Source organism: Perna viridis, chromosome 8 (assembly GCF_037379345.1).
Source record: "Perna viridis isolate PV_CMFRI_1.1 ecotype Kerala chromosome 8, ASM3737934v1, whole genome shotgun sequence".
In the NCBI taxonomy this organism is placed as follows: Eukaryota; Metazoa; Mollusca; class Bivalvia; order Mytilida; family Mytilidae; genus Perna; species Perna viridis.
In genome coordinates, this window is record NC_142452.1 from 19,014,416 (window position 1) to 19,042,371 (window position 27,956).

General features: G+C 33.0%; 2 protein-coding genes across 2 annotated transcripts in view; one reads left to right on the plus strand and one right to left on the minus strand.

Annotated features, from left to right (window-relative positions):
- The window catches only part of LOC148609651 (protocadherin Fat 1-like), a 28,272-nt gene extending 24,183 nt beyond the window's left edge, over window positions 1-4,089 (plus strand). Inside the window, exons 16-19 of the mRNA XM_088541449.1 lie at window positions 293-662; window positions 1,826-2,180; window positions 2,898-2,929; window positions 3,771-4,089. Coding sequence (XP_088397575.1) covers window positions 293-662; window positions 1,826-2,180; window positions 2,898-2,929; window positions 3,771-3,856 — 843 coding nt within the window. The 3' untranslated portion in view covers window positions 3,857-4,089. The remainder of the gene's footprint in view (window positions 1-292; window positions 663-1,825; window positions 2,181-2,897; window positions 2,930-3,770) is intronic.
- Window positions 4,090-5,033: 944 nt separating this feature from the next.
- Window positions 5,034-27,956, minus strand: part of LOC148609652 (cadherin EGF LAG seven-pass G-type receptor 1-like) — a 47,396-nt gene continuing 24,473 nt past the window's right edge. The window contains exons 5-19 of the mRNA XM_088541904.1: window positions 27,515-27,663; window positions 26,104-26,289; window positions 25,261-25,382; window positions 20,799-20,967; window positions 19,713-19,846; window positions 19,042-19,219; window positions 18,264-18,422; window positions 17,212-17,352; window positions 16,458-16,580; window positions 15,832-16,020; window positions 15,009-15,205; window positions 12,705-13,074; window positions 11,784-12,138; window positions 10,297-10,331; window positions 5,034-5,938 (exon numbers count right to left, since the gene is read on the minus strand). Coding sequence (XP_088398030.1) covers window positions 5,859-5,938; window positions 10,297-10,331; window positions 11,784-12,138; window positions 12,705-13,074; window positions 15,009-15,205; window positions 15,832-16,020; window positions 16,458-16,580; window positions 17,212-17,352; window positions 18,264-18,422; window positions 19,042-19,219; window positions 19,713-19,846; window positions 20,799-20,967; window positions 25,261-25,382; window positions 26,104-26,289; window positions 27,515-27,663 — 2,587 coding nt within the window. The 3' untranslated portion in view covers window positions 5,034-5,858. The remainder of the gene's footprint in view (window positions 5,939-10,296; window positions 10,332-11,783; window positions 12,139-12,704; window positions 13,075-15,008; window positions 15,206-15,831; window positions 16,021-16,457; window positions 16,581-17,211; window positions 17,353-18,263; window positions 18,423-19,041; window positions 19,220-19,712; window positions 19,847-20,798; window positions 20,968-25,260; window positions 25,383-26,103; window positions 26,290-27,514; window positions 27,664-27,956) is intronic.

The following is a 27,956-nucleotide window of genomic DNA, read 5'->3' on the forward strand; positions in this document are numbered from 1 at the left end:
CAACAGTTTGATAACAGTGCATTTATACTCTACTATATTGTAGAATAAAACAATATTTACGCGATCGATACTTTATTCATTTCTTAACTTTTCCAGGTCGACCCGGAAATTAACACGATTGACACATTCATTCTACAACGCAAGTTTTAATGAGTTATTAATCAACATAAAAACATAAAAAATGTGTTAATCAAAAATGAAATAAAACATTGAATAGAAATAACATTTTAGATATTGATTTGATAACAATTAAGTATAACTGTTTATAAAGGGCTCTTCAACTTTTTTGAAGGCAGGAACTATTTTAACTGATCCAGGATATCTTTACACGGACGAAGATACGAGTGATACCCATAGATTTTCATTGGTATGTGACTCAACCGCAGGTTATTTCTCAATAGTGCCCTCTACCGGTAGGATAAGTGTAACCTCAGATCTCGATATAGATGGTACAGGTCTACCTACTTCATTTACGTGCACAGTGACAATTACAGATGGCACTATGGCCGACGCAGCCAGTCTAACTATAAATGTTAACAACATCAACGACAATACACCTGTCTTTTCTAGTAATTTGTATACATATTACTTGGATATTAACACAGGTGTGAATACTGTGTTTGGATCTACTGTAGCTACAGATCTAGATAAAGGGTCTTATGGTTAGTGTTTGAATAGAACTGTGGTAAATTTATATTTTAAACAGAGGTACATTTAAAGGATGAATGTTGCAAACGATTTTGATTCCATATACCAAAATTAAGTTAACGACACAAGTGATAATAAAACTGAACAGGGGAATCTGTTATTATCGTTTTATATCTTGCCAAAAAATAAGTTTAAGAAAATATTTTCTTTAGTCAAGTGCAAGTCTTTTTTTGGGCCGTATCTCCATCGGCTTTTGCTATCACATGGCGTCCGTCACCATCGTTAACATTTGTTTCTAATCTGACACAACTTGATCAATTTGAACAAAATTTGGTATGATAGCCGCTGTTTCTAAAAATAGAACTTAGGAGTATTGCAGTTATCTCCAAACATGTTAGATTTCGCAAGGTTCTGACTAGATAATAGTATTTAGTATGATGTGATATATCTGTGGTTAAATATTCGTTGGAGTTATTGCCCTTTTCGTTGTTTTTAATGTTATTTCTTTCAAAAATCTTCTCTGAAATTAAATTATCAAACCAATTTGAATCAAATTTAGTAAGAATATGTTTTAGAATATTCTACGTAGATCTGATTGGGGAGTTTTGATCCGTTAAAACATTATCACTGTTTCTTAAAATAAAACAAAAATGTTTGTCTCATATTTTTCCAAGACAGTAAGATTTAGCCAAATCCTTTCAATTGAGGAAATGCTCCTTATGATAAAGCCTACAAAAGAATGTATTGAACCAAGGACGTCGGACGACTTCTTGTTAGAATTATTGTCCTTGAAAGGCAAAAACAATGACGTTTGTATACAATTTTAGCCTATGTCTGAAAAGATGATAGATAAAAAGAAACTTCAAAATGCTGAAATGATTCTGATGATAAGGCCTACAGAAGTCTGCATTGGATCAGAGTTGTCGGACGACTCCTATTAGAATTATTACCCTTGAAAGGAAAAAAGGATGTTTTTAGCAGTTTCCAGCCAATATCTGGAAAACTATAACAATAGAACGAAACTTTCGATTGATGAAATGAGCCTAATGATTAGTTCTACCGAAGTCTTTTTTTGAGTCAAAATTGTTGAAAAACTCCTTGTTAGAGTCATTGCCCTTGAAAGATAAACATTTGAGCAATTTAAGCTCTTGTGAACCATTTGTTTCTGTACTTCTAGGTACCTTTACTTACAGTATCGACCAAACATCTCTAGGAACTGAAATATTTGGTATCCAGTTGAATGGAGATTTGTACCTAAAGTCATCCCTTACATCTTTTGGATATGGTCATAGCCTCAAATTTCAAGTTTTGGCAACAGACACTGGAAGTCTTCAGGGGTCAGCAACGGTATATGTCGTAATACCACAAACTACAACATCAACTTCCACTTCAACAGACAGACCAATTAAATTCCTTGAGTATCCACCAAATTTGGCTTGGTTGGTTGTGGCAGCTTTCATGGGTTTGATCAGTATATTTTTACCATGTTATATGATTTACAAACACTGGGGGACATGCACCTGGAAAGGCAGGTTGGTTCTTTTTTAATATTTTTAAAATCTTATTATGCTTTTAGGAAACTGTAGCTGTCATATCTAAAAGAAAACTTCATTTTTTTTATTTTTTTTTACTTTTTTATTTTATTTGTAATACCACTCTTCGAATCATGTACATTTATACTCATATAATGTTCTTGTTTCTTAAGTACCAGTCCACATTAAATTCAGATACTGTCAATGGTAAAGGGATCTTGGTATAGAAATTCTGCCAAACAAACGATGCCTTGTCAGTCTATATATGCTATACTTTCTCACAGCAATAATCTTTCTTTTTGTATTCAGATATGCATTTTTTAGAGCATCATACATTTATCTCCCTAACAAATCAGCCAAATGAAAACAAATCAATTACGACAATCTTAGCAAACTACCAACTTTATATGCAATATATATATATATATATATTATCTCAAAATGGTATTGAAATACATGCATTTCTTGACATTCCGATCATATGGGTAGTTCATTGTGTGCTGTTGCACATATATATTTGGTTAGATTTTTAATATTATTCTAAATTATAACACGGTATGGGATATCGTTATAGTGATTTATGATTCTAATATAGGGAGCAGGGCTAAACAATTTACAATATATCGTATGGAGTGCTATTGTTCGTGTAGATGCTATTTACGACTATGTCTCTCAGATAACCATATTCTTAGTGGCATGAATATATTTTTTTTTCAGACCAGGGCAATCTATTGAAGATACAATGAAAGGTAATTTCCCCTTTCATGACAAAATATTTTAAAACAATGAATAAATACATTTAGGTTTTGCTTGCATATAATTGTTCGGTTTAAAAAAATCGAGACAATACTGCAGAAATGACATCAAAAACTTGAGAGCCAAAGAATGAAACAATACTCAAGAAAAAACATATTGAAAGAACAAATTGATCTAGTGGCAGCCACACAGACTACTGACAATCAATTAGCAGCTTAAAACAGTAGATGGGAATCCAGTGCACCGATAGACTCAGAGTCCATCGAATACAAGAAACCCATCGTGTTTTGTCTTTCATGGCCAAACTTTCACGTTTTATGTATGAAATAATTTTGCCCTTAAAATTCATTATTTGAGAAATTCTATTTTTGGGAAAAACCTACCACATTGAAACTTCAATCACAATTTTATATTGAAACGTTCTGTTGAACTTTTGTTGTCGGGACCTTCTAGAGCTTATTTGGATGTATGGTTACACTAATGGAAACATTATGGTGATCTCTGCAAGTATTTACTATTTTTACAGGGGTTATACGATGGTGCATTTGTTGCGTTTCACCATATCTGTTCCTTTTCTATTACAATCCAAAGAGTAGTTAAACTTTAACTACGACATACCAACTGTGTGTTACATTGTTTTTGTATCTTGTGGAATACTGTTCATATAATGATGTGTGGTCCTCGACGTTAACATAAAAGGTTTTCTTTCTTGTGGTTAGCAGAGTTCATACTGAGTTTAATTGTAGTTCATGCTTCAAATTTTGTTTTTTTTGTGTTACACAGTTAATTTCGTCTGGAAAGCTGTTCATAAGTTATTTTTCTCGTGGTTTACAGAGAAACCAACGGACAACAAACCAAGAAATGGACAAGTAGGGGCTGGCTGGAATCCGTGGAAATGGTATCAAGTGCACCACCGGTAACGTTTGTCAAACCAAGAAAGTGTACATCATATTTTGATTTATGTGTTCTTTTTTTTTATCATAACAAAAACAATGTCACACCCTTGTTTGTTACTTGGTTTGTTTAATCATAATTGTATTGTGTTCGTTTGTGTGCTTTACAATTCATGTTTTATTTCAAGTTTCACAAATAGCGCTAGCAGATAGTAACATTACAGTGTATTTTGTGTCTTGAGAATAAAAGTATTAAGATACTGAAACAGTAGTGTGTGTAATATGGAAAAGGAAAACAAGGAAACATGATTCGAATGGAAAAATGAAAACTATATATAAAGAATTCAGAAGAAAATACAATAATAAATAGTGAAACAACCTCATGAACACACACATGGAAACATAAGTAAATAAGTAACCCGGACTCCACTAACAACTGGGAGCATAGACCAGGTGCTTCGGTAGGGGTGAACTTTGTCTAAACTTTCTTCTGAAATTACCTAATTAATGATACATTGCACTAAGCTTTATCATTGAACACAATAATACATTTTATGACAATTATTATTTTCTATGTATGAGCAGAGGTGTAGTCATATATTCCTCAGGGTTGCCTAACAGAGTAATTTTATAAATAAATCCTCTGAATTGTGAAGCTAAGAGTTTTCGGCTTCTCTCTCTAGATTGTTGTTGTCAATAAGGTGGAATAGCCTAAGGATGGTTGAGATTATTTATTATTTACATCCCTCTTTTAAGACTCTTTTGAAATGATCCCTTACATCCTGTTCCTAGTAATAAGTCAAGTATCACACAAATTGAAAATGAAAACTTGTTTCTTTGTTATTTGAGTTATTTCATGTTCTTTATTCTTTTGGTGTCTGTTTTCCCTGTCATGTGTTTATCCTTGAGATATATGCCTTTTATTTCCGCTCGAATCTTAATTTCTTTAAGGAAAAAGAAATGTTAACCAGACGACCAAGAAAGTCACTTCATTTAAGATATAACATATATTCACTTTCACTAACATCAGTATAAGTAAAGCGAAATTTCGAGCTGGGAACTCCGACTTTATGTCCTTGTACAAATTATTGTATTTGCACTGAGAAAATTGTACAAGGAAATAATTTTGCTATCTAGATTTATTGCACGGGTTATAATGAAATCGGTGCCATCATTTAAGTATACTATTTTATTTCAAGAGATAACTTGTACAATATAAAATGTACACAATTGATTAAAAAATTTACAGACAATAAATAAAAAGATAAATAAATGAAAAAAATTCTTGCAACTTAACAAAACTAATAATATACCTTCCTATAATATTACAATCAAGAGGTATTTCAACTCCTGACTAAAATATGGTAATTTCATATAAGGTAAACGTATATTAAATGTGTAAAAATACGATATTCCTAAACAATTTCCGATTGCCTTTCAACCAAGAGTAAGCTGTCGTGTTATAGATTTCAATTGACTAATATTAAATCAATTATTTATTAGATTTAACTACATGAAGATATTCTTGACCTTAACGAGTGAGAGGTCAGACTGTTTTTAGTGTTTTGCAAATAATAGTAGGACTTGATGGCAATCGTGTAGCAATGAAAAACTAAAAAATACGAACTGAAAATGATTTCTGTTTAACACTGAGAAAGTTTTCTTTATGCAACTACTGAAACATAGCTGTGAGTTGTAGGAATGATAAATAAAAAACCTTACTAACACTAAGAAACATAATTATTGCTGAAATCAAAACAAACATATGAATGAACTTAAATACAATGTAATACAAAAACAATTCAAAATAAAAAACAAACAAATTAAAAAAAAACAAAACAAAAAAAACAAAACCCCAAAATCAAATTGTAACAATTGCTTCTATAGTTTCTAAAATGCTGGAGTAATTCGAACTTCTGATATCATAAAAAAGACAAACAAATTAAAATATATCAGTGATTATAGTCAAAACGACACGGCATCTTCCATCACACTAGAAGTAACAAATAAGTTGATATTCTCGACAGTTTTACCGTCGTTGATGCCATTTCCAAGGATTCCAGTCTCGTCCTTTCTGTGCATTCTTCGGCTTACTTTCTTCATTTCTGCCTGAAATTTTGACACATAATAAAATTTATGGGTGTTGTAGAGGGTAAACACCAAGAGATAAACATGCAAGAGCAATATGTTGTCCATTCGAATTGTAGAGTGTCTTTTGAATTAGTTATCTTTACCAAGAAAAATGATCGTTTTTTTTTCTTTTTTCAAGGGTTTAATTATATGTATTGAGTACCAATCAATATAAAAGTAAGACACTGTCAGCAGTAGAGTTGATACGAGGTGCAAAAATTCCAAACGATGTATTTCGATCTGTATACGTCATATTTGAACTCTATCATAGTCCTAACGCTGATGCAGGCCTATTCTTTTGACACCCAGACCTGCACGGGGCCAGAGGTGATTTGTACTTATTATTTTGGTTATTTTATGTTCTTATTGTGTATGTCTGTTTTCCTTGTCTGGTCTTTGTCCCTGGATTACAATCTTTTGATTATATTTTGGTTCCCTTGATTGCTCATGCGCACACAAGTTTTGTAAATTTTGGCTCTTTTTGAATTAGAAACGTACTGATAAAGTGGGGTTTAGATATGCATATTTCACCTCCTCTATGATATTTATAACGACTAACACTTGAATACTAAACCGTTTATTGAGTATTGATTCAATGACAGCAATAATAAGTTCTACTCTTTAACATCACTATCAATTAGAAAATATCTGCTCATTTTAGGGGGAAGCTTTTCAGTGTCAAGGAAGGACATCAATTTGTATTTGTATGTTAAAAACATCATTGAAGATCTTCTAAACAAAAATGTTGCTTCATCCAAGTATAGCGTCGAGATGTGAAGGATGACGGACATTATCATAATGAACACGATGCTCAAACAATGACCCTAGATCCGTAATGACCAAAGCTCCATGTGCTTTCTATATTATTTAAAGAAAGTTTGTACCAGCCAGTCTTTATTATTTTTGGAGGGAAAATCAATGAAAAATCTAATAAGTAATCACGTCGCTACTAAAACATCTGTAACCAATAATGGAAAGGGTATATAACCAATAAACAAATTAAACAAATACCAAACAAAAATAGAAATAAAAGAGTTGGAGTTACAGAAACAAACATTATAATATTCAAGCCCATCTCATAATGAAAATAGAAACACCGAACTTAAAAAAAGCTTTAGAGTGTGCTAAGAACAAAGAATAATTTTTCCCAGTCAAAGAGAAAACTAAATGGAACCATCTAGATAAAGTTCAAGTACATGTAGTAACAATTTTGAAGGAAATGGATAGTTCGAGGGGTTTCATTTCAACGAAGTACAAGTCAAATACTCATGAAGAGTATGAATTTTACATAATTGTTTTCTTTTAAATTTATAAAGATGACAAGCAGATACTAAAACACCTTGTTTAGAAGTTTTAAAAAGCTGAGCAATCTGAAAAAAACATATCTGTCATCAAACTTAATTAACAAGGAAATATCAAGAGCTGATAAAATCTGAGCTTTAGAATCTTTAGTTAGGGCAACCAAAGCAATAAGTTTTAAAGTCAACAATGTCAAGGATAGATCTGCTAAGGGATAAAGAGTAGATAAAAAATCTAAAACATTTGACACATCCCTAGTAACAAATTGGTTACGTTTAACAGCCATAGTATTAAAGTAACCTTTCAATACCATTGAAACTAACATATATTTATAAACCATATAACACCAAAATAAATAAGAAACTCAGAAAAAGACTTGTGCATATATTAAACACAAAATGTGATACACTTAGGCGCATCAAAGATGTAAAAAGTTTATTCCAACAATTTGAAAGGGGTGGACTGGATTAATTTTCCATATAAAAACAAAGAAATCTGTTTTTTTTTTTCAACACAACTGGTACTATTTTGTTGTTGAAGACCTCCATCGGTGGCATAAAGTTTGGAATCAAAGTCCAGAATTCTTTTATCCTAAAGGAGTTCCCTGATACAACAAATGCAATCAAGTCTTACTTTCCACGGAAACACTCTGAGCGTGGCTGCGTATGGATAACTTTGTGTCTTGGTAGACTGGCAGAAAAAGATATCAAGGAAGAAATTAACAAATATAACCATGTCTAAGTAGGCCACTAATCAAAAGTCCCCACCTTAACATGTAGTATATAAATCTGATTTAATGAGGTCATCGAACTAATATCTTTTTTTAGACATTCTTAAGCACAGGAAATCCGATTAGTGGCAATTTTTTGACGAGGGCGGTAACCTTCTCTGAGGCCTAAATATCTGTTTTCCTGTCCTCGTCTCCTTGGGACAGGCCGTTTCTAGTTTATTAGTCCTCCTTGGACATGTAGCACATACCGATTAGCAGGGATTTTCATATTTCTAAGTACAATAACAACAGAAGTTTAACAATAGGATATTTATTAACACCCCCATTTCTTTTAGCTTGCTAAGTTAATCGTCTCATACAAATTGTCTGTGATGGTTATGCCATTTTAACAGATCTTGCTGTAAAATCCATTTAAATTTGGCATCATTTGAATTTGCTTTATCTGAGATCTCCTCATATTAGAAGGAAGCATAATAGCCTGGCCTATAAGGCTAAAAGTATCTGTCAAATTATTCAAATCATTCCTCCCTAAAAAGTGCCAATTGACTTCTTTTTGCAAACCTATCTGCCATATATACAATAGGCATCACGCCAAAAACTAAATATTTTTAAATTTCTTGTAAGGCAAGGTATCTACTTCGACCAGCTTGTCCTTAAGGGTTCCAAATTTCCATGTTAAGTTTCGGAACACAGAGATAAGTAAGGCCAGCATTGATAATTCATTATCAATTTTTGGACCAGTCTCATCCTTAATATGTTATTGTGGAATATATATATATATATATATATATATATATATATATATATATATATATATATAAGGGTCTGAAAAATTCCCAACGATGGTAGTTCCCTCCGCGGGAGTCGAACTCGTACCGCTGTGACAACCATGGCAACACCGCCTGCACAAAGTCCAACTCCCTAGACAACTCAGCCAGCTAGGCTATATAAGTTTACGTTATCTTCCCTGTATCAATTTGATCCGATGGAGCAGTGTAGCGAATGGAGTCGTCACATTCTGAGACGTTGTATATATATATATATATATATATATATATATATGGGTCTGAAAAATTCCCAACGATGTTAGAACTGTCAAATTTGCAAAGCAAATGTTTGGTCGTTCCTTCCGCGGGACTCGAACTCGTACCGCTGTGACATCTATGGCAACACCGCCTGCACTAAGTCCAGCGCCCTAGACCACTCGGCCAGCTTAGCTATATAAAAATTATAGCTTTCGCTGGCCGGGTCATTCCTCCTCGTAGGATTAATCTAGGGCTGTAACTTAGTACACGATGTATGGTATCACGGGACAGTTCATCTAGGTGTTATTATGTAGGATAGAGGATCAAATGAATGATGCATGTCACAACAAATCAATATTATAAAACGTCTCAGAATGTGATGACTCGCTTCACTGCTCCATCGGATCAAATTGATACAGGGAAGATAACGTAAACTTATAGAAGGGTCTGAAAAATTCCCAACGATGTTAGAACTGTCAAATTTGCCAAGCAAATTTTTGGTCGTTCCCTCCGCGGGACTCGTACCGCTGTGACATCTATGGCAACACCGCCTGCACTAAGTCCAGCGCCCTAGACCACTCGGCCAGCTAGGCTATATAAAAAATATAGCCTAGCTGGCCGAGTAGTCTAGGGCGCTGGATTTAGTGCAGGCGGTGTTGCCATAGATGTCACAGCGGTACGAGTTCGAGTCCCGCGGAAGGAACGACCAAATATTTGCTTGGCAAATTTGACAGTTCTAACATACAATATAATTAACTGTGTCTCGGTGCAGGTGTCACCAGGTAAATTGATATCATGACGGTTCTGTCGATTGACAAACTGGACTTGTGGTTATATTAAAAACTTGCTACTTGAAGAAAATATTTTTTGTAACCGTGACATATTTATTGTAAAACAGTTTAATTATTACATTATTTTCTTAAACCTACAATAACAGGTATATGGTCTTTTTAATATGAAATAGTGTTGCAACTAAATAAATTGAATTCATACGAGCTTTTCTATTTTCCGACCACATTGGTCATACATTGTAAAACTTATTTATTGGTCTTTAGACATCAGTACTTCCAGTTCGCATGTGATGTCACAATCATACAATTGACGGAAACCTTGCGAATGCAAAATGTCAATTTCTCCACTATGGTTCGTTGTATAGTAAAACAAATTTGTACGATGTAATTGGTATATGAATAAATCATTAGAACCCCACTTGTAAAAATCGTAAACTTACACTTTCGTTCACCACAGATAGAAAATCTTGATTTGTTTAAATGTATACATACCATTTATGTGATATTCCCCGCGTGATCCTAGTGGTCTAAAAATAATGACGTTTTAAGTTATAATGTGTTTCGCATATAGCAGAAGATACATAAAAGGAGGATGGGTATGGTATATATGTCGCGAGACAACGCCACCGGGATGAAAAATGTTCGCTCAAGGCCACCCATGTTTCTTTAATCGAAGAGGAAACCCTCATCCCACTAGGCAGGCTGTAGCTGTCCCCAAACAAATGTGATACCTATTTTAAAACTGGCAACTGTGAAAAAAATATAACACGTAAAACATGCCTAAAAATCAGTTCAAAAATGCCTTAGTCCCTTGTTTATACTGAACATACGTGAAACCAATGTACAACTAAAGGACCACTAAACTAATTTAAACCTACAAAAATGATACCAATCCAAATTCTTCCCACGCGAGGAAGAGATCGCTGTACATCATAAGTCATATATTAAGAACACAACCCATGTTATGCCAAAAACTGTTTTTGAATATTGTGTGTTAGTTTCTTTTTAAATACCCTTTGAGCAAATCGATGTTAATACCAAAGAACTCTATATTTAACGATTTAACAACAATATCAAAACTATACTACTTATCTGTTCAATGGTTTAGTCAACTTATTAGGTGAGTATTGAGCTTTCCGTGAGTTATGAAGAATATTGAAATAAAATATGGGATGGGATATAACCGAACGTATTAATGTGTACTTTTTTAGAATGATTTGAATGTTTTTACGAGCATGTACATGTGATATCGAAAACCTTGATGAAGTAATTTCTCGGTAATATAAAGATATATTACGTTAAAAACCGAAACATTCGTGCAAATACGAGCAAATCGAACATATTGTGATATGTATACACCGTGTGATGGTGACAAGGCGACGTCGCCATCTAAAATCGGAGAGTAAACAATAGGGAATAAAAATCATCCTTTAGTATTAAGTTTACCATTATTGATATGAATACTATGATTACAAATGAATACTATGATTACAAATGAATACTATGATCACAAAACGTTCATTGTTTGTTATCAATATTTGCTTTAATTCCAAGATAGTTCGGCAGGATTAATATCTAAACTATACACAGTGAAGTCTTCGTTGTTAAGAGCCAGAACATCAACCAAATATCTGAAGGTGGTAATAAATCATTCTAGCAAACTTTTGTTTGGAAGGGTCTTTTAATATATAATCCATAGTGTTTTTCTATCTTTATTGTGTATATTTAGTAGTGATTAGGTTATTATAAAAACAATAATTTCGGGATTCAATAAAAATTCATTTCAAAAATACACGAATACTAAGGTATAAAAAAACCATTAATTTCACCACTGTAATATATTGGTGTTATGATTACAGTGATTAACTTGATAATTTTTCACACAATGACTGTCAACTGAAACCAAGAATTTTCAATTTCTGTACAGTGAGTGAGTTAAGTTAAAATTAAATGAACTTCTGTAAAAATGTATAACAAACCTTCCTTCCCAAATGCAAGTTCCTCCCGTCTGGTATAGCATGAAGCAAGGTAAAAATACTATAACGACTCCAAGTACACAAGCCACAATCAACCAAGCCATGTTTTGAGGATATTCCATAAATGTGATAGGTCGGTCCGTTGTAGTGGTGGTTGTAGTTGTGGTTTGTGGAATCACGACAAATATTGTTGCTGTTCCCTGACGACTTCCGGTATCAGTTGCTAAAACCCTGAATTTAAGGCTATGGCCATATCCATAAGAAGTCAATGATGTTTTCAGGTAAACATCCCCGTTTGACTGGATACCAAATGTTTCAGTTCCAAGGGAGGCTTGATCGATGCTATACGTGAAAGTACCTATGTACACATGATACAACTTAGAATAATGTACAATGATTGAATAATTTATGAAGTTAACTAAGTAAACATAATTTAAGATGAGTAATGCTTATAGGCTTTCATTTACACTGATACAGGTGACGTTAACAATTATAGTTTAAGAGTTTTCATTTAGATATTAGATTAACGCTAAAAATACCTCTGTGGTTCACAATGTTTGTCTGTTTAAGTAAATGTTCATTTTTAAGATATTTGTGACCAATATTGCAAAATTTGTCCTATAGTTGTTTTATTTGTGCAAGCAATACCAGTGCAATTACAATTTTTGACTTATGTTTTGTAACTAAGAACAGCGGCTTGTGCGTTTGTTGCAATAATGGCGGGCGATAACCCTTGTTATTCACCCATTAAGTAGGTCAGCATTTACAATCATACTATTTTTTTCGATATTCAATTCAAATCAAGCTACGTGTGTAAAAACAAAATATGTCCATAAATTTTGTTCTAATTTTTTATTGGAGGCTTAATTGCTTGAACACCAGGATTGGGTTAACACTCTATACAGTAAAATACTAGTTGCCTACCAAATGATCCAATATCACCATCTGTAGCTACTGCAGATCCGAATACAGAATTGACGGCTGTGTTAATATTAACGTAATATGTATACAGATTGCTAGAAAACGCAGGTGTATTGTCATTGATGTTGTTAACATTAATGGTCAAACTAGCCGTGTCGGTCAAACTGCCGTCAGAAATCGTCACTGAACAAGTGAATGACGTTGGCAGACCAGCACCATCTACATCCAGATCCGTTGTTAGAGTGATTAGACCATTGGAAGGTGTTATTGAAAAATAGCCAGCATTTGATGCACAAACCATAGAAAACCTATGTGTGTCCCCCGGGTCTTCGTCAGTGTAAAGATATCCCGGATCTGCTAGTACAGTACCTGCCTAAATAATATGTAAAATTCGACATTAAACATCAATTAAATGTACAAATAAAGAATATATAATTTTCGAGGCAAAGTTACAAATGAATTTATATCTTTTTTCTGACCTTGTTGAAATGGAATGGAAGGCATTTTTGCTAAGTAATATCCTTTGTTGAATTAGTAACAACGGAGTTTTATTTCTATGGTCATTTAAATAGACATCTGCATTCAAGCAGTTAAACAGCTGAAAGGAGGTGATTTGTACCAACAAAGTAGAAAATTCTTACCTACATGAAAAAAATTTGGTGGTTGTCAACTTCCAGTAAAAAAACTTGAGATCCTCAGAACTTTGGAATGAAAGTGGAATAAGTCTTAGTCGCCTAGATACGAGAGATTTGTGTGTTATAGTATCACAATACTAGAAACTGCTGCAGAAAAAGTCCTGATTTTGAAATTCCTGTCCACATTGTTTTAGGGCTGGGAGGGAATGAGAATCAACTAAATAAGTTTATTTGACCTTACATGTCATATATAGCCAGAAGTAATTTATCTAAAAGATTTTGGAAATGTCCATTAGATGTAGCTAATGTGAAATAAAAAATGTATAACACTTCTTTTATTGGATGAAATAAAATTTGCAAGATATTGTCACATTATCCAGAGTGTATCATGACTTATTTTCTTTTAAGACCATGATGACATTTAACTTCTAAAAAACTGTAAATATTGAGAAAACAGAATATTGTTATTTGAACACTGAGAGTTGTTTTTTTTCTTTCACATGCCTTTTGTCACTTACTGAAACTCCTAACAGGAAATAATTTTCAATGTGACGGTAAAATTGTTCTACAACTGTTTAAATGCATGAGTGAAGGTGTCCTTTTGAATGACCACATAATTTAAGCTCTATTGTTACTTATTAAATAGACGGGAAGGGTTTTGGATATTTAATAAGTAATTAATATTTAATATGTGTTACTTTCTAAATAAATGAAATCATTAGCAAAACTGGTATTTAATTTAGGCTATTCAAGTTTAAAAATGGTCGAATGTCACAGTAAACTCACTGTAATTGTTGGTAAGATTTGATAACATTTAAGTAAAAAAATTCGACTAGAAACATTAACAAACACTATAAACAAGCATGGAAGACCTTATGTTTTTTTTATTTATTACTTGTGGATGTAAAGCATGGAGTTTTTATCAAAACCCCTTCCCATTTCAACCTCTGTGGATCGCTCCAGATCTTACTCTGTTCTACGATAAGGATTTTCACTTTGTTGAAATCCTTGAGATCGTGGTTGGGTAACCTGAAATGTTGACGTTTGGAAGTTAGCACCTTTTTGCAAGGTCCCTCCTTGCAAGGTAGTGAGTTGTAGTCATGTTATTTACTACTTTACACACTCAGTTTAAGTCTAGAACTGAAGAAGGTCATAAGTTGCCTGAAAAGTTTGTTCGTTTATATCTGCTTATAACATCTTTATCAGTATCATTGTACAGTCCTTTAGACTTACATATTGATAGGCTTTATAGATATATAAGCTACACCCCAAAGCGATACAATGTTGTAAATTTGCGATGCAAATTTGGTCGCTCCCTCAGCGGGACTCGAACCTTAGCACATGATTTAACTGAATAGGACAACCTCTGATTGTATCGGGTAAGACAGTGGAGGATCTGCAACATTATACAAATACAGCCACACCAAGTTCATAATACATATAAGAAGTATAATGGGATAAGGCAACTCTACCAACATACTTGCTAGTATATATATATATCAAATATCAAATCTAAGCTACACCTCAACTCTAGAATCGATGCAGGGTTGTAAATTTGCGATGCAAATTTTGTCACTCCCTCAGCGGTATTCGAACCCCTTCTTTTCGCTGACGTCTGTCAACACCGCATGTTAACTGTGTTAACTATAATACTATGCACACATGAACTTACTGCTCCTTCGTCGGTTGCAAGCACATACGAAGTTTTGGTGAATATTGGAGGCTCATTTACATCTGCTATTGTAATTTCAAGATCCTTGGACGCCGAATCTTTCGTATCTGTTACCGTCACCGTAAAGTTAAAGCCTGTCGTCGGCGATATATCCTCATAGTTTATGGTGTTTGTTGAAGTCGTACGAATGAGACCAGCTATAAATTGATATGATTTGTACCATAAGTATGCGGAATCAAAGCTTCATTGAAAAGCAAGCAAACCATGGATATCTACATTTACTTAATGAAAACTAATATGAATTTATATTTTGCCTACGAGGGACGTAGCGTTTTCTCTTTCAAAACATGAATGGCTCAAAATCTTTCTGTCGGAAATGATTTTTTTTATGAAATGCCGTTAGTAGTTAGGATGTGACTGTTTGCTATTACTACTCAAATAACATTTGACTTTGTTTATAATACGACGCTATGTTGTTTATTGCTGATGTATCGACCAATGATATACACAAGACATCTCCTCTGCGACATAAGTTCAAGCGATTACTTCAAATTCTACATATTCGTTTTTTCCCCCGAAATTCGCCCCTTCCAACAGAACGATTTTAGGTTATTCAGGTTTTTGAGCATCTAAATGAAACAGATCGTAGCCGACACTAAATCCCTATAACTTCTTAGTGCATTTTCAAAGCAATGATAATGATAGCAAGCTTACATAATTCTTTTAAATTGTACTTTTTCCCCAATAATGTGTGCACACATATCTTCACTAGACAGCAATTTTTATGAATACATGAATGAATGAATATTATTCGAATTCTTACACGATGCATCTACTTCAAAGTACAACATTCCTGAGCTGGGTGATGACGTCATTATATACGAATGCGTGTCACCATTATCGTTGTCTTGCACCGACACCTGGAATACACTTAGACCGGAAGCAGCGTTTTCTGACACCACCAAAGGGGACGGTAACGGTAGGTTTGTTATCACTGGTACATAGTTTATATCTGAAAAAGACCGATTGTGTCAACAATTCTCAGAAAAAATGCATGTTAGCTTTTATAAAGAATACATAATTTAGGGGAAAATATTGAATGCTGTCAGGAATTTTAAGCAAATTCCAATCTGTTAACTTTATAGGGCTTTTGTCTGATGTCGGAGTAATAACAAGGAACGCTGAAACACATTCAATAACATGACTAAAGGTTTTGCCATACGACAGTAACGCTATCCTCGACATTTTACTGACCGGTATCATATCAATAGATATCTTTCTTATTTCTAAAGATTTTCATTGACACAAATGCCAAAAAATCCATGGCAAAAACCAAGGTCGCTTGAAAAGCCATAATCTATAACACTCTTATACACATCATCATATGACAATAAAAAGTGTCGAGGTGTGACTTGTTTTTTTCAATACATACTTGAAGATAAATCATACCGAGAATATGGACAGTTAAGGACCGAGGACCAACTGTATTCTTTCCATCTGTTACAACTACATACAAATCATATGCAGGTACAAATTCTCCTTCAACTGATCTCGTCAGGACGATTTCTCCAGCTGTTATCAAAAGAAAAAAAACAGACCAATGCGCATTTTTAATCGAAAATCATAAGACAGTATGACCAGAATTGATCAGTTTTTAATCGAGCCTCAATCCGATTTCAAAAAGCGATGAAATTTAACTACTGGTGGATAGCTCTGGCTACTGTAAATCTTCGTTTCTTACTAAGGAGATGTAAGTATGACTATCGTCTTGCACGAATTAAAATCTACTGAGCCAAACTGAACTACTATGAGGCAGGTATAACTTGTTGGAGGAAGTTAGAAACTACAGAGACCCTGTCGAAAAATGTTTCACTTATTGTAAGAGGGATGTCGTCTTAAATCAAAGTAGACTTAGGACAACTTGTTTATGTACTAAATTTGGCAATATTTGAAATTTTCCTATTAGCACGACAGGTTACTTCCAGCAAAACTGAAATAAGATAATAAGTGATTCTAATGTCATAAAACTACAATGATTTTGTCTCTTTTAAAAGACTAAACCTGTTTGCTCATTTAATCCACGAGATGTAATTTTAGCCGTTTCTATGACATCTGACTGTACTTACTTAAATAATTATGTCTATTGGCTTTGTTAAAATGTGGAAACCTGGTTTCATTTTACATAGTTCTTGTATATACGTACAATGATAAATTTCGAACGGACAGTTCGTAGATGTTACACACGTCATAGAATATAGTACTTGATCGTTCTCCTTGTCAGTTACATCAACATCAAATACAATCTGGCCGATATAGGAGGTTATACTTGAAACTGTTGTTATGTCTGCAAAAGAAAATTTATATTATCAGCTATGTCACAAGGAGTAAAATCTAAAGAGTATAACTCATTATATTTTAATTCTTGTTGCAGAATTCTTCATAAGCAGTTGATTTTTCAACGTTGTGATGTATTGGTTTTTCAAATAGCTGACCTTTAACCTTTGGAATCTTTATTAAGACGACACAAATCCCGTACACAATAACATTATCAAGAAAAAAAAGGTTAGTATGTATTCAAATCTGTCAATTAAATCAGTTTTTACATTAGTACTAACATGTACACTATGGTCAATAATGATTAAACAAATTGTTTTACATATTTTCTTATATCAGTGAGAATGAAGAAGCAGTCTTTAAAAGAACTATTCCGAAGGTCATTTGAACATATAAATACCCACCAATCTAATTCAGAAACCGATACAGATACTACGAGTTTTTTGTTTCTAGTTCGGATGTTGGACTTTTGAGATGAGACTTATAGCAATAAGAAATTCACATTTTGCAAGAGTAATCGTTCTTGAATTGGTAGATTTAAGTGTGAGATGAATGTATTGTTTTTCCCATAATACAGATGCGTACACTGTTTAGCAAGAAATATGGTGTATTGGTAGTGTCTATATTTAATTGGTATTCAAATATTGCGTTTAACTTGTGTTATCCCCGGCGTTTAATGAATTGTGTTCTGTTTTTTTTTTTCTTAATGTGAACTCTAAATTGTGACAGAAATAATTGGTTGTTTATCGTAGTCGACTTTTAAGTTGACTTTATCTGTTCGTTTAATTAAGGCACTAGATGTACTTTTACCGCTTATATCACAACTGCCTGTACTTAATAAAATAATTATGCTTATTGGCTTTTAGAATATGTTGTTTTTACAGGTCGCTAAAAAGACAATTTAATATTTATTCAACACACTTTGTAAATTTACGAATACCGGAGGCTGGTTACGAAGAATATTGACGAAGAAAACATTGGAATCCGAACGTCTTTCATCACTACAAGTTATGTCAAGTCTATACGTCCTCACTGAGTCATAGTCTAAGGCAGCACTTGATGCTAAGATGAAATCTCTCTCTGTTTTAAAAGAAATTGCTATGGTCAAATGTATATATAAAATGGACAAATATCGGTCAACATTTCGACATTTGAAAACCAATTTGATAAAAGTTTTGTTATAAGCATGTTACTGATATATGAGATAAATCTTAACAAGAAATACATTAATTATTTATATTTTTTATATCTTATTGATTGATAGACTAAATGATTGTTGTTGCTGTTTTATGTCCTATGATAGATATGTCAAGCCTTTCAGCACGTGAACGTTTGACTAATCGAAAGTAAATCCACAAGAACACGATTATACTGTAGAATAGGTAATAGGATATTTGCATCGTTCTAGACCGACTCGCGCAAAAACATGTAGGTGGGCATGTCAGCACACTCAAATACAACATTCAGAGTGATCTAATTCTAACCCACGATTTTCCCCACTCGATATAAATAAAATATGGAAAATATGAAATATAAATCCAGTATTCTCACTCCCAATTTCGTTAATATAAAGTAAAGCTACTTTTTAAAATGGTCCTAAAGTTGTTTTTGCTTTCATACATAGCAAATTTCTAATCAATATCTGTTGCAAGAGTAGCAAGAAAAAAAAATCAATTGCTTTAACTTATTAGTTACCCACCGTTGAAGTTTGGAGCTGCTTTTTCGAAGAAAAATGTGACAGAAGGAGTAATTGATGTCAAATTACAGTCTACAGCTACATTCTCCGGGTCAGTTACACTCACGGTGTATATAGTTGTTTCAACTTTTGTATCCTCAGATACATCTACTGCCAGAGGTAAACTGTTTATTATTGGTGGCTAAAGAAAGGGGGCACACATGTGTTAATTAATCTAAAACAAGTAAAAGTTGTAAAAAGGACGTTTGAGGACAAAATGTTTATGACATAATTGGTAAAGATATTATTTGATTAATTATTGATAGTTTACACTATCGTACATCCGTTAACAGATATTTTTGCAATTTCAGGATTATAACATAATCCTGAGCAATTCATCAGATTCTGTTTTGTACTAGACTTACATGCACTGGATTTTACAGAAGTAGCTCTGCAGTCATTCAGAGAAAACCATATCAGACACATCACTTCTGCCAAACGTTAAGATTTTGCTTTATGACACATCGTTGTCATGTATAGGAATAAGGACTACAGACTTTTAAGTGTTTGTTATAAAGGAGCGAAGGACAAACCAACTTACGATCTCTAGCACTTGATGTGCAAGCGCTATCTCTAAAAAGCTGAAAAAGAATGTTACAATCAAAATTGACGTTGTTTATGTATCAAGTTCTTACTTGGTTCTGAATGAGATTGACTGTGAAAATCCCAGTTACGGAATCATAATCGTCTGTACAAGATACAGTCAAGGCATATGCATTCCGGTCCTGGTAATCCATGGTGGAACTAGCATCGTAGTAGATCCCATAGTCTACAAACATTGATACATTAATTGTCTGTAGATTTCGATGTGACTTGTCTATCTGTTTATCATAATGAGTAAAAGCCGCATGGTCAATATTGTATAGTCTTCTCTTGACACGATGAACTGCCTACACAATCGTATAAATTTTCTCTTAGATAGGACATTCTGTTGATAGATTCACTGGGTGTTTGAACCCTTTCTTAGAACCTTCTGAATATGGCCTTTTTGTCATAATTACAAACATTACATATTACTGTAACTAACATCTATATTTTATATTTCATTGAGAGATTTTTCTTCGATTAACACAATTCAATATGAAACCGAGAATACATTATGTTAAAATAATCAAAGCGTAGTTCTATTTCACTTGCCATAGTGAATTGTTTATCTTGTTCTCGCCTATTGATTATTATAAACAATACTGTTAATATGCATGGCGTCTCTATGAAGAGAACAATAACGGCATATACGTGGACAAAAAGCCGTGATATTGATACGATAATCAGTTGACAAGAGTGTACTTGTACAACCAAAATATAATGCGTTCTTGACACAAGTGATTCACGATAACCAACTTGTTATCATACATTGTATTTATTATATAAATTTCCTCTGTTATTCGTTGCTATTTTCAACCTAAATTAAAAATGTTGTGAACAGCTGATTGATATTCGTGTTGTGACTTTTTGGTGGGGAAAAGTACGAGAGTGAAATTACCGAACTTATTTTAGAGTGAATCATTGATTTTTTCATACTGGGAAAATAAGGAAAATCACTGCTATTTATTAATAAATTTCATTCAGCATATATTATTCATATGCAAGATCTTACTTTTGCTGATCAGATATGTTCACAGCAATTCAAACTTTGTAATACTAAAATAGCCATATATAATAGATGATTAGTGAGGAACTGGGGATTCACCAGGAGACACAAAATAACACATATGTTGTACCTGTACTTCCAGTAATTAGCTCAACAGAAAACGGCACCCCACCCGTAGACAGGGAACACGTTATTGTACTTCCTGCTGTGTCGGTTACAACCAAGGCATGTAGTAACTTTTTTACGCTAAGGTCTTCAGATTCACTGGTGTCACTCGGTAAACTCGTGATTACTGGTGGCTGAAAAAAAGCAACTTGCTAAATGCGTTCTAATGAAGGAATTTTAGTCACCCAAAACATTTTGAACATACTATATAAATGAAAGGTAATATCAAAATATCGAATTGAAAAACCGAAGGCAATGGTCTAAACACATCATAGTAAAGAGTAATCAAGGGAACCAAGGTTATAGCGGTAATCAAAAGAATGTGATCCAGGGACAAAGACCAGACATACACAACAAAGAACATAAAGTAACTAAAATCATACATACAAAGTAACAAAAGCAAATGAGAAACTGGGACTCAACTGAAAACTGGGAGCATGGACCAGGTGCACTGGTAGGGTAAGCGTCCTCTGCTTTTCTAGAAACACCAGCCGATTTGCTCATAAAAAGTCAAGTCTACTATGGCACGTTGAACAAATCAGTTTTCATGGCGTAGATGGATACACCGTAACGATCCATGAGTTCATAATGACGACCATAAAACTGCTGTACTGATGACTTTAATATTGTAGCAACATAACCCTGTTCCAGAAGCCAATTTGTTAGAATTCTAGCGCGATACAAAAAGTCTGCTTAGTTTCGGCAAGCTCTGGCATAACGTATGAGCCGTGATATGAACACTCCATACGCAGATGCTGAAGGGATGTTGCCAAAAACTGTAGACATAAACGCCATAAGTACTATATTATGGATTTAGTTTTAGTTTTTAAGTTTTGTTTTTGTTTGCCTATGTAACAAGATGTAATGAAAAAAAACTATAAGTATGTAATTTGTTAAAAAAAGAACTCATTCAAATGACTTAGCTCGCTTAAAATTGAGCACACAAATATATTATACATATAAGATTGGAAATTTTGACTAAAAATAAAATGCGTAAAAAGACACAAAAAAATAAATAAATAAATAAATAAATAAAAGAAAAAAAATAAATAAAATAAAAAAAAACATATGAGTCCAAATAAACACAAGTAATTTTCAATGTAACTAGCAATTACATGTGTACGTATATTCACAGAAATTATTGCAATATCCTAATAGATGCAACCATGTCATATTGTAAAAACGAAAATTATATAATTATATAATTGTAATAAGAGGCAGGTGTCAATTTCATATCAAGTCGTTAATGTAAAATTGAGGGTAAGTATGACGTCACCATGCCATTTAATGTTGTGACGTCATAACTTTCGATCAACCTTACATTTGTGACATTTTTGTGAAAATGACGCCAGGCATAAACCATATAAAGATGATGTTATTAGCCAAAGAAGGTGTCACAGATCTTAAGTTTGGTGGCCTATTAGACTTGGATCGACTTGTCAATGGGCAGATAACTCTGTGATAGGACAGTTGTTCGACATTCTTGATTAAATAACGTTAGTCTTTGAGAAAAGGAGGAAAGTGTTCGGACATTTTGAGACTTTATAACTAATTTTTTTATCATCTGATCTTGATTAAATTTATATGTATAAGGGGTTAAATAACTATACAAAAACATGAGAACATGTCTAAAATAACTACCAATACATAATAGGAGTGTATATTAAAAAAAAATGTTGTGTGATTAAGTGATCCTTGCTTCTACATCTTTAATAAACGTTGCAGTCATCTTTATTGTTATTTCGGAAATATACCATCCCAAAAAGCGAACTTAGTTTTGAAAGGAATATTTGATAGAGCTTCCTGTCGATTGCAGGAAAACTTTATGTTACTTTGGATGTATTAATTATAAACTGCCAATTTGAAAAGGGCAGATTATTGGGAAAAGAATGAGACGATAAAATATGTTACATTTGTGACTGCAACTCCATCTTAGATAAGTTTCATTATTTGTTTCAATGTAACCTTTCAAAAAAGAAGAGAAATATGTTACCATGAAGACATGTCTATTATATCAATCCAAATGTAAGAGATTTTCATGTTTTGTTTAATTCTGATGACACTTATGTTATTTTCAAAGATGCAAAATTCAGTAAAATTATACGGTCTATACTTAAATGGTTGTCATATCATTCATTTACATATGTCATAACTCACAATATATTAATATATAGGTCTTACATATATCTTAAAATTATTGCTACACATTTGTTTATATGTGCATGCGTTATATTTTGTCACACTATTTTCACATACCCTGATTAAGGGTTTTGAAAATAAAAAAATGAGACTTGAAACTTGAAACTTGAAACTAAGTGGTCATGGACTAAATTCATGTATATATGATCGTTATTGGTTATTTGTGTAGTTTATCCATGCAGCAGGAGTAAGCTGGATTCCGCCAAAATTAAAATGAAAGTTTTAAGGATGTTTGAGGCTCACGTCAGCCATTTTGTCAGATTTTCGGACTCCTCAGGTTTTATCCATTTAATTTCATATAATTTTTGTCCAGTGATTCACCCAATACTTTCCTTTTCATAATTTCTTTACACATACCTTAGAATGTTGTTTGAGAATGTTTTAAAATAAAATTTTTGTCACTTTTTCTGGGTTTCGACAGATATAACCTACTGACACAAAATCAAGGAAATTCTAGAAATATCCTTTTCCCGCCAAAATTTGAAATGCTGTTATTTCAAAAATGAGCACACTGACCCATCAATTATTTTCTTATATTGTTTCAACATGAAAGATCTTAAACGATTTCACAACTCTTTAAAAATATGTGATATTCTTGAACAAATCAGCAAATATCTTTCAAAATTGCAGGCAATGACTTTACTGCAAGTTATGCCAATTATATTATTAAATATATCGTACTTTTATGCTCAGTTTCATGTGTTCACGTTTGAGCCATGTTTTTTATTTTGACGAATTTGAATCATCCTACTGCTGACGCTTCGGTATTCATTTTGCCGATATTTATATGCATATGAGTGTTTAGTGCGCATGCCACAAGTATGTAAATATTTACATTGTCTGTTAGTGCTGCGGACAGGTATCGAAAAGTGCTTTAGTTTTCGAGTTTAATTGGCCTAGAGGGTATACGGCTCTATCGTATGTCAATGGAAAGATAAATCAATGTATACTCGAATTCACCTCAGCCTGTTCGCAGTTTAATTTTATTATTTTTTTTTATTACTCAAAAGTTCCTTTTAAAAACTTTCCATTTTATTCATGTCGTTCTGTACTACAATTCTCATACAATTATTTCTCGTTCTTACCTCCGTGATTGAAAAAATTCAAAATTTGTTTTTCCTACGAGAATTTTGCATTGAGCGTATTGGGTATCCGTCATTTTGCATTGAGCGTATTGTTTATCCGTCATTTTGTATTGAGCGTATTGTACATCCGTCATTCGTTTTTTAAAGGACCTTTTGAGTAAATAAAAAAATTAATCTAAAAAAACTGCAAACAGGCTAAGGTGAATTCGAGTATAGTTTTTGAAGATCATTCGACTCCAATACACTTTGATAAGTAATTTAAGTGAAATCGTTTATCGATTTGGAAACAAGTAACATGTAAAAATCACATATAAAGAATTTCAAAAATGTAAAAAAATAACTTTTTCCGGCAATAGTTGATTCTTTAATCACAGAACAAAATTGCACCTAAAAATGAAATGGTTTCATTTTAGTACATTTTCAACGATTAAGAAATGATAAGACACCGTAGAATATTAAAATGTACGCTTTTCCTTTGTTCCAACAGTTCGAAACCAGAACAGGTTATCCATGATTTCGTATTTTATAATTTTAGTACAATTAATAGTTTAAATATGTGAAAATTTGCATCTTCAAATTCACTTGCAAATCCCATTTTTCAGATCGAATCTAGAACGTTGTGTTTATTTTATTTATTATCTAGTAAAGAATACTAAGATATACACTGTAATATTCTTCGCTGTCTTATTATCTCTTAATCATTGAAAATGCACTAAAATGCTACCAATGTTAGGGTCATTTTTATTCTGTGATTAAATAGTTAACTTTTGTCGGAAAAAGTTCTTTTTTTAAATTTGTGAAATTCTATACATTTGATCTTTACATGTTACTTTTTTCCGATACCTGCAGTGAACGATTTCACTTAAATTACTTATCAAAGTATATTGAAGTCGATTGATCTTTAACCCCTCCTCTCTCCTTCTATTTAATGCAAAAGAGCAGAAAACGTTACCACTTTTCAGTTAGAAAAGAATAATATTCAAAAACTACATTAATTTATATTTCCAATGATATATGATATAGCCGTATACACTCTAGGCCCACAAAACTTCGAAAAATCCTTAACCATCCGCAGCACCCCAGCTGGAACATTTAAATCATTTAAATGAATAAGAGTGTTACTTTGATTGGTTGTAAATTTACCTGGTTTGTAACCCGCAATGTTAAAGTCCCGTCGGAGGACCGACCACAAATATCTGCTACATTAAAGGACATGGTATGATCCCCTGGTGTTAACGTTATACCATTTTGTACTGTGATATCATCTGAATTACAAACATGGTTTAGAAATTTTTAATTTGGAATGCATTTTGATTAGTGAAAAATTATTGTTGTAAGTAGCGAAACCACATGAAAATATGATATGACCATTATTATAGGAAATCACAAAGACCACGACAACAGGACAAATCCCCAGATATTCACGTTTTGAATAAAACAAAGCATCAGTAGTGGTGTAGATTATTTTCATTGTGAACTATCTTAGGTTGGATTGTTCGCAGATGATAGATATTTATTGTTTTACAAACTTGATAACTTCCGCATTTGCAAATTTGAAACATTAACCTAAAAAAAATAAATTATAGGTAACGGTTAAAGTCTTGTTCATGTTTTGAGTACAAAGCAGATTGATTCAATTGTTTTTTTTTATCGTGTGTGAGAATTTTCAAGAAGCATATATTGTTAATATGGACAAAGTTCAGGGCGTAATCATTATCAATTCACAATGAAACCAATTTACATATTAATAATCAATATCAAGTCACAATGATATCTTTTTTTTTAAGTTGAATATGAAATATTCTTTGTAGGCTGCTAATCATTATCATATATTCCATAAAAGTCATTTTTAATGTAGAGCCTTAGCGAGTTTCTATCGACACAACAACATAACAATGAAGCCAACGTATGGAATCATATAAATCTTTTAGTGATTGACAAAAAATATACGCCATACATTAAAAACACAATAGATAAAATACTTACATGTGATCGTGTTTAATTCGAAATATGTCGAAGCTGAGCCAGTAGTTCCAGTTTGTGTCAGTGTCAATTGACCAGCATCCTCAAGGTCACTATCAGAGAATGCCAGTGTAAAGAGTACAGAGCCGCCTGCTTGTGTGTTCGGGACAGTGACAGTATCATCAAGGTTAGTAAAAATCGGGATAGCACCTGGACACAAAATCAGTACGTCAAGTTTTTGTAAGAATCAGAAAAAAGGAGAAAAGTCTGAAACATGCATGTCAAAATCCATTCAATCTGTATTTGAAATTACCTCGTTTTGATCTCTGTCTCACTGGATGCATTTTTGTTATCATTTAGATAGAACATTTCGTTTATTTGACAGATTAATCTGTTTCTAAAATGTTTATCTGGATTTTAGTGGAAATAAAATTATCCAAATTTATGTGGAAAATCTAGTTTTTATAGGTACAATACGTCACATTACACTGCTACACATTTGTTCTATTGTACAATGTTTCACAAACTGTCTGATTCTTACGGACTAAACCATCGTAATTATTCATTATCTTACTGAACCATTACTTCACTTCTCAGGCATGTTACCCTTCATTGTATTTATTATCATTTTCAAAGTAGGTATCCGGTGGTATATAGAAAATAATAGTGTCTCGTCTTCACATAAAAGGAATAAAAGGATGAAGCAGAGAAACGGGGTTACTGTTCGACCGTTAATCCTTTTATTCCTTTCATGTGAAATCGATACATTATTATTGTGTTTATACTGCAATAAAAAAGGAAAAATAAAAAAATATTTTCACGAATGGGGAATGTTATCCCCAATACGAATCTTTAATGTGTTCCCTTGGTGGCGTCTCCAGTATGGGCGGAATAATATAGATGACCTAGACAGGTGTAAATTTGTTAATCTATCCAATCGATTGGAATATGACATATAGTGCTAATTATTTACAAATAACTGACTACATTTGCAACTAAGATATGTAATATGTTTAACAAATGATAACAAGTAACATTATTTTGCTTTATACTCAAAGCATTGTCCCATTGTGTCCTCATGTTGGTTGGCTGGTTTTATTAAGTGTGTCACATAGTGTATTCAGTCACAATCAATGGCGGTCGGACATGTAAACATTCAAGCAGTGGGCGTGGAGCTTAAAGTGATACTATGATATTGGCATATTAAAGCCTTATGAATAAACAATCAATATGTTTTACTTGCACAAATAGGAAAATTGCAGCATCAAATTAAGTGTCCTTCTACTCAATGAACATCTTTTTGTTAAGCAAAAGTAATATGTATATGACTTTTCATTAGTAAGAACTATTTCTTGACTAATTTACTTCAGAACAAAAGGCAAAAATATAGTTTTTGTCGAAAGAGATACATGTAAGTATATTAAAAAAAATTTACTTGGCGTAACTTTGGCATGGATTGCATGATCTCTGTTATTTCCGCTAGTAGCAGAATCCCAGTCATAACTGGTCTGTGCACCAGCAAACAGCGCCCGTCGATAATTATTTCCACCACCATAGGTGATAACTGAACCAGCATGTTGATAGCTGTATAATCATAGAAATAGATTTTAAATCATATGCAGTGTATGCAGAATGCAGTAAACTATATTTAAACACTATCACAATCAGTCCCCGAAGATTGTGTTAGATGAGTTCTAGGCTAGAACGCAATATTAAAAGTCAATTTAAATCGGCGACTAGTAAATTCTGGTGGTCACTGATTCATAAGTTAAAAGACACATTGACTGCCGCATGGATAGTAATATTGCAATAGAAAAAGAAACAAACACCACAACAACAACAACAACAAACAAACAAAAACAAAAACAAAACAAACA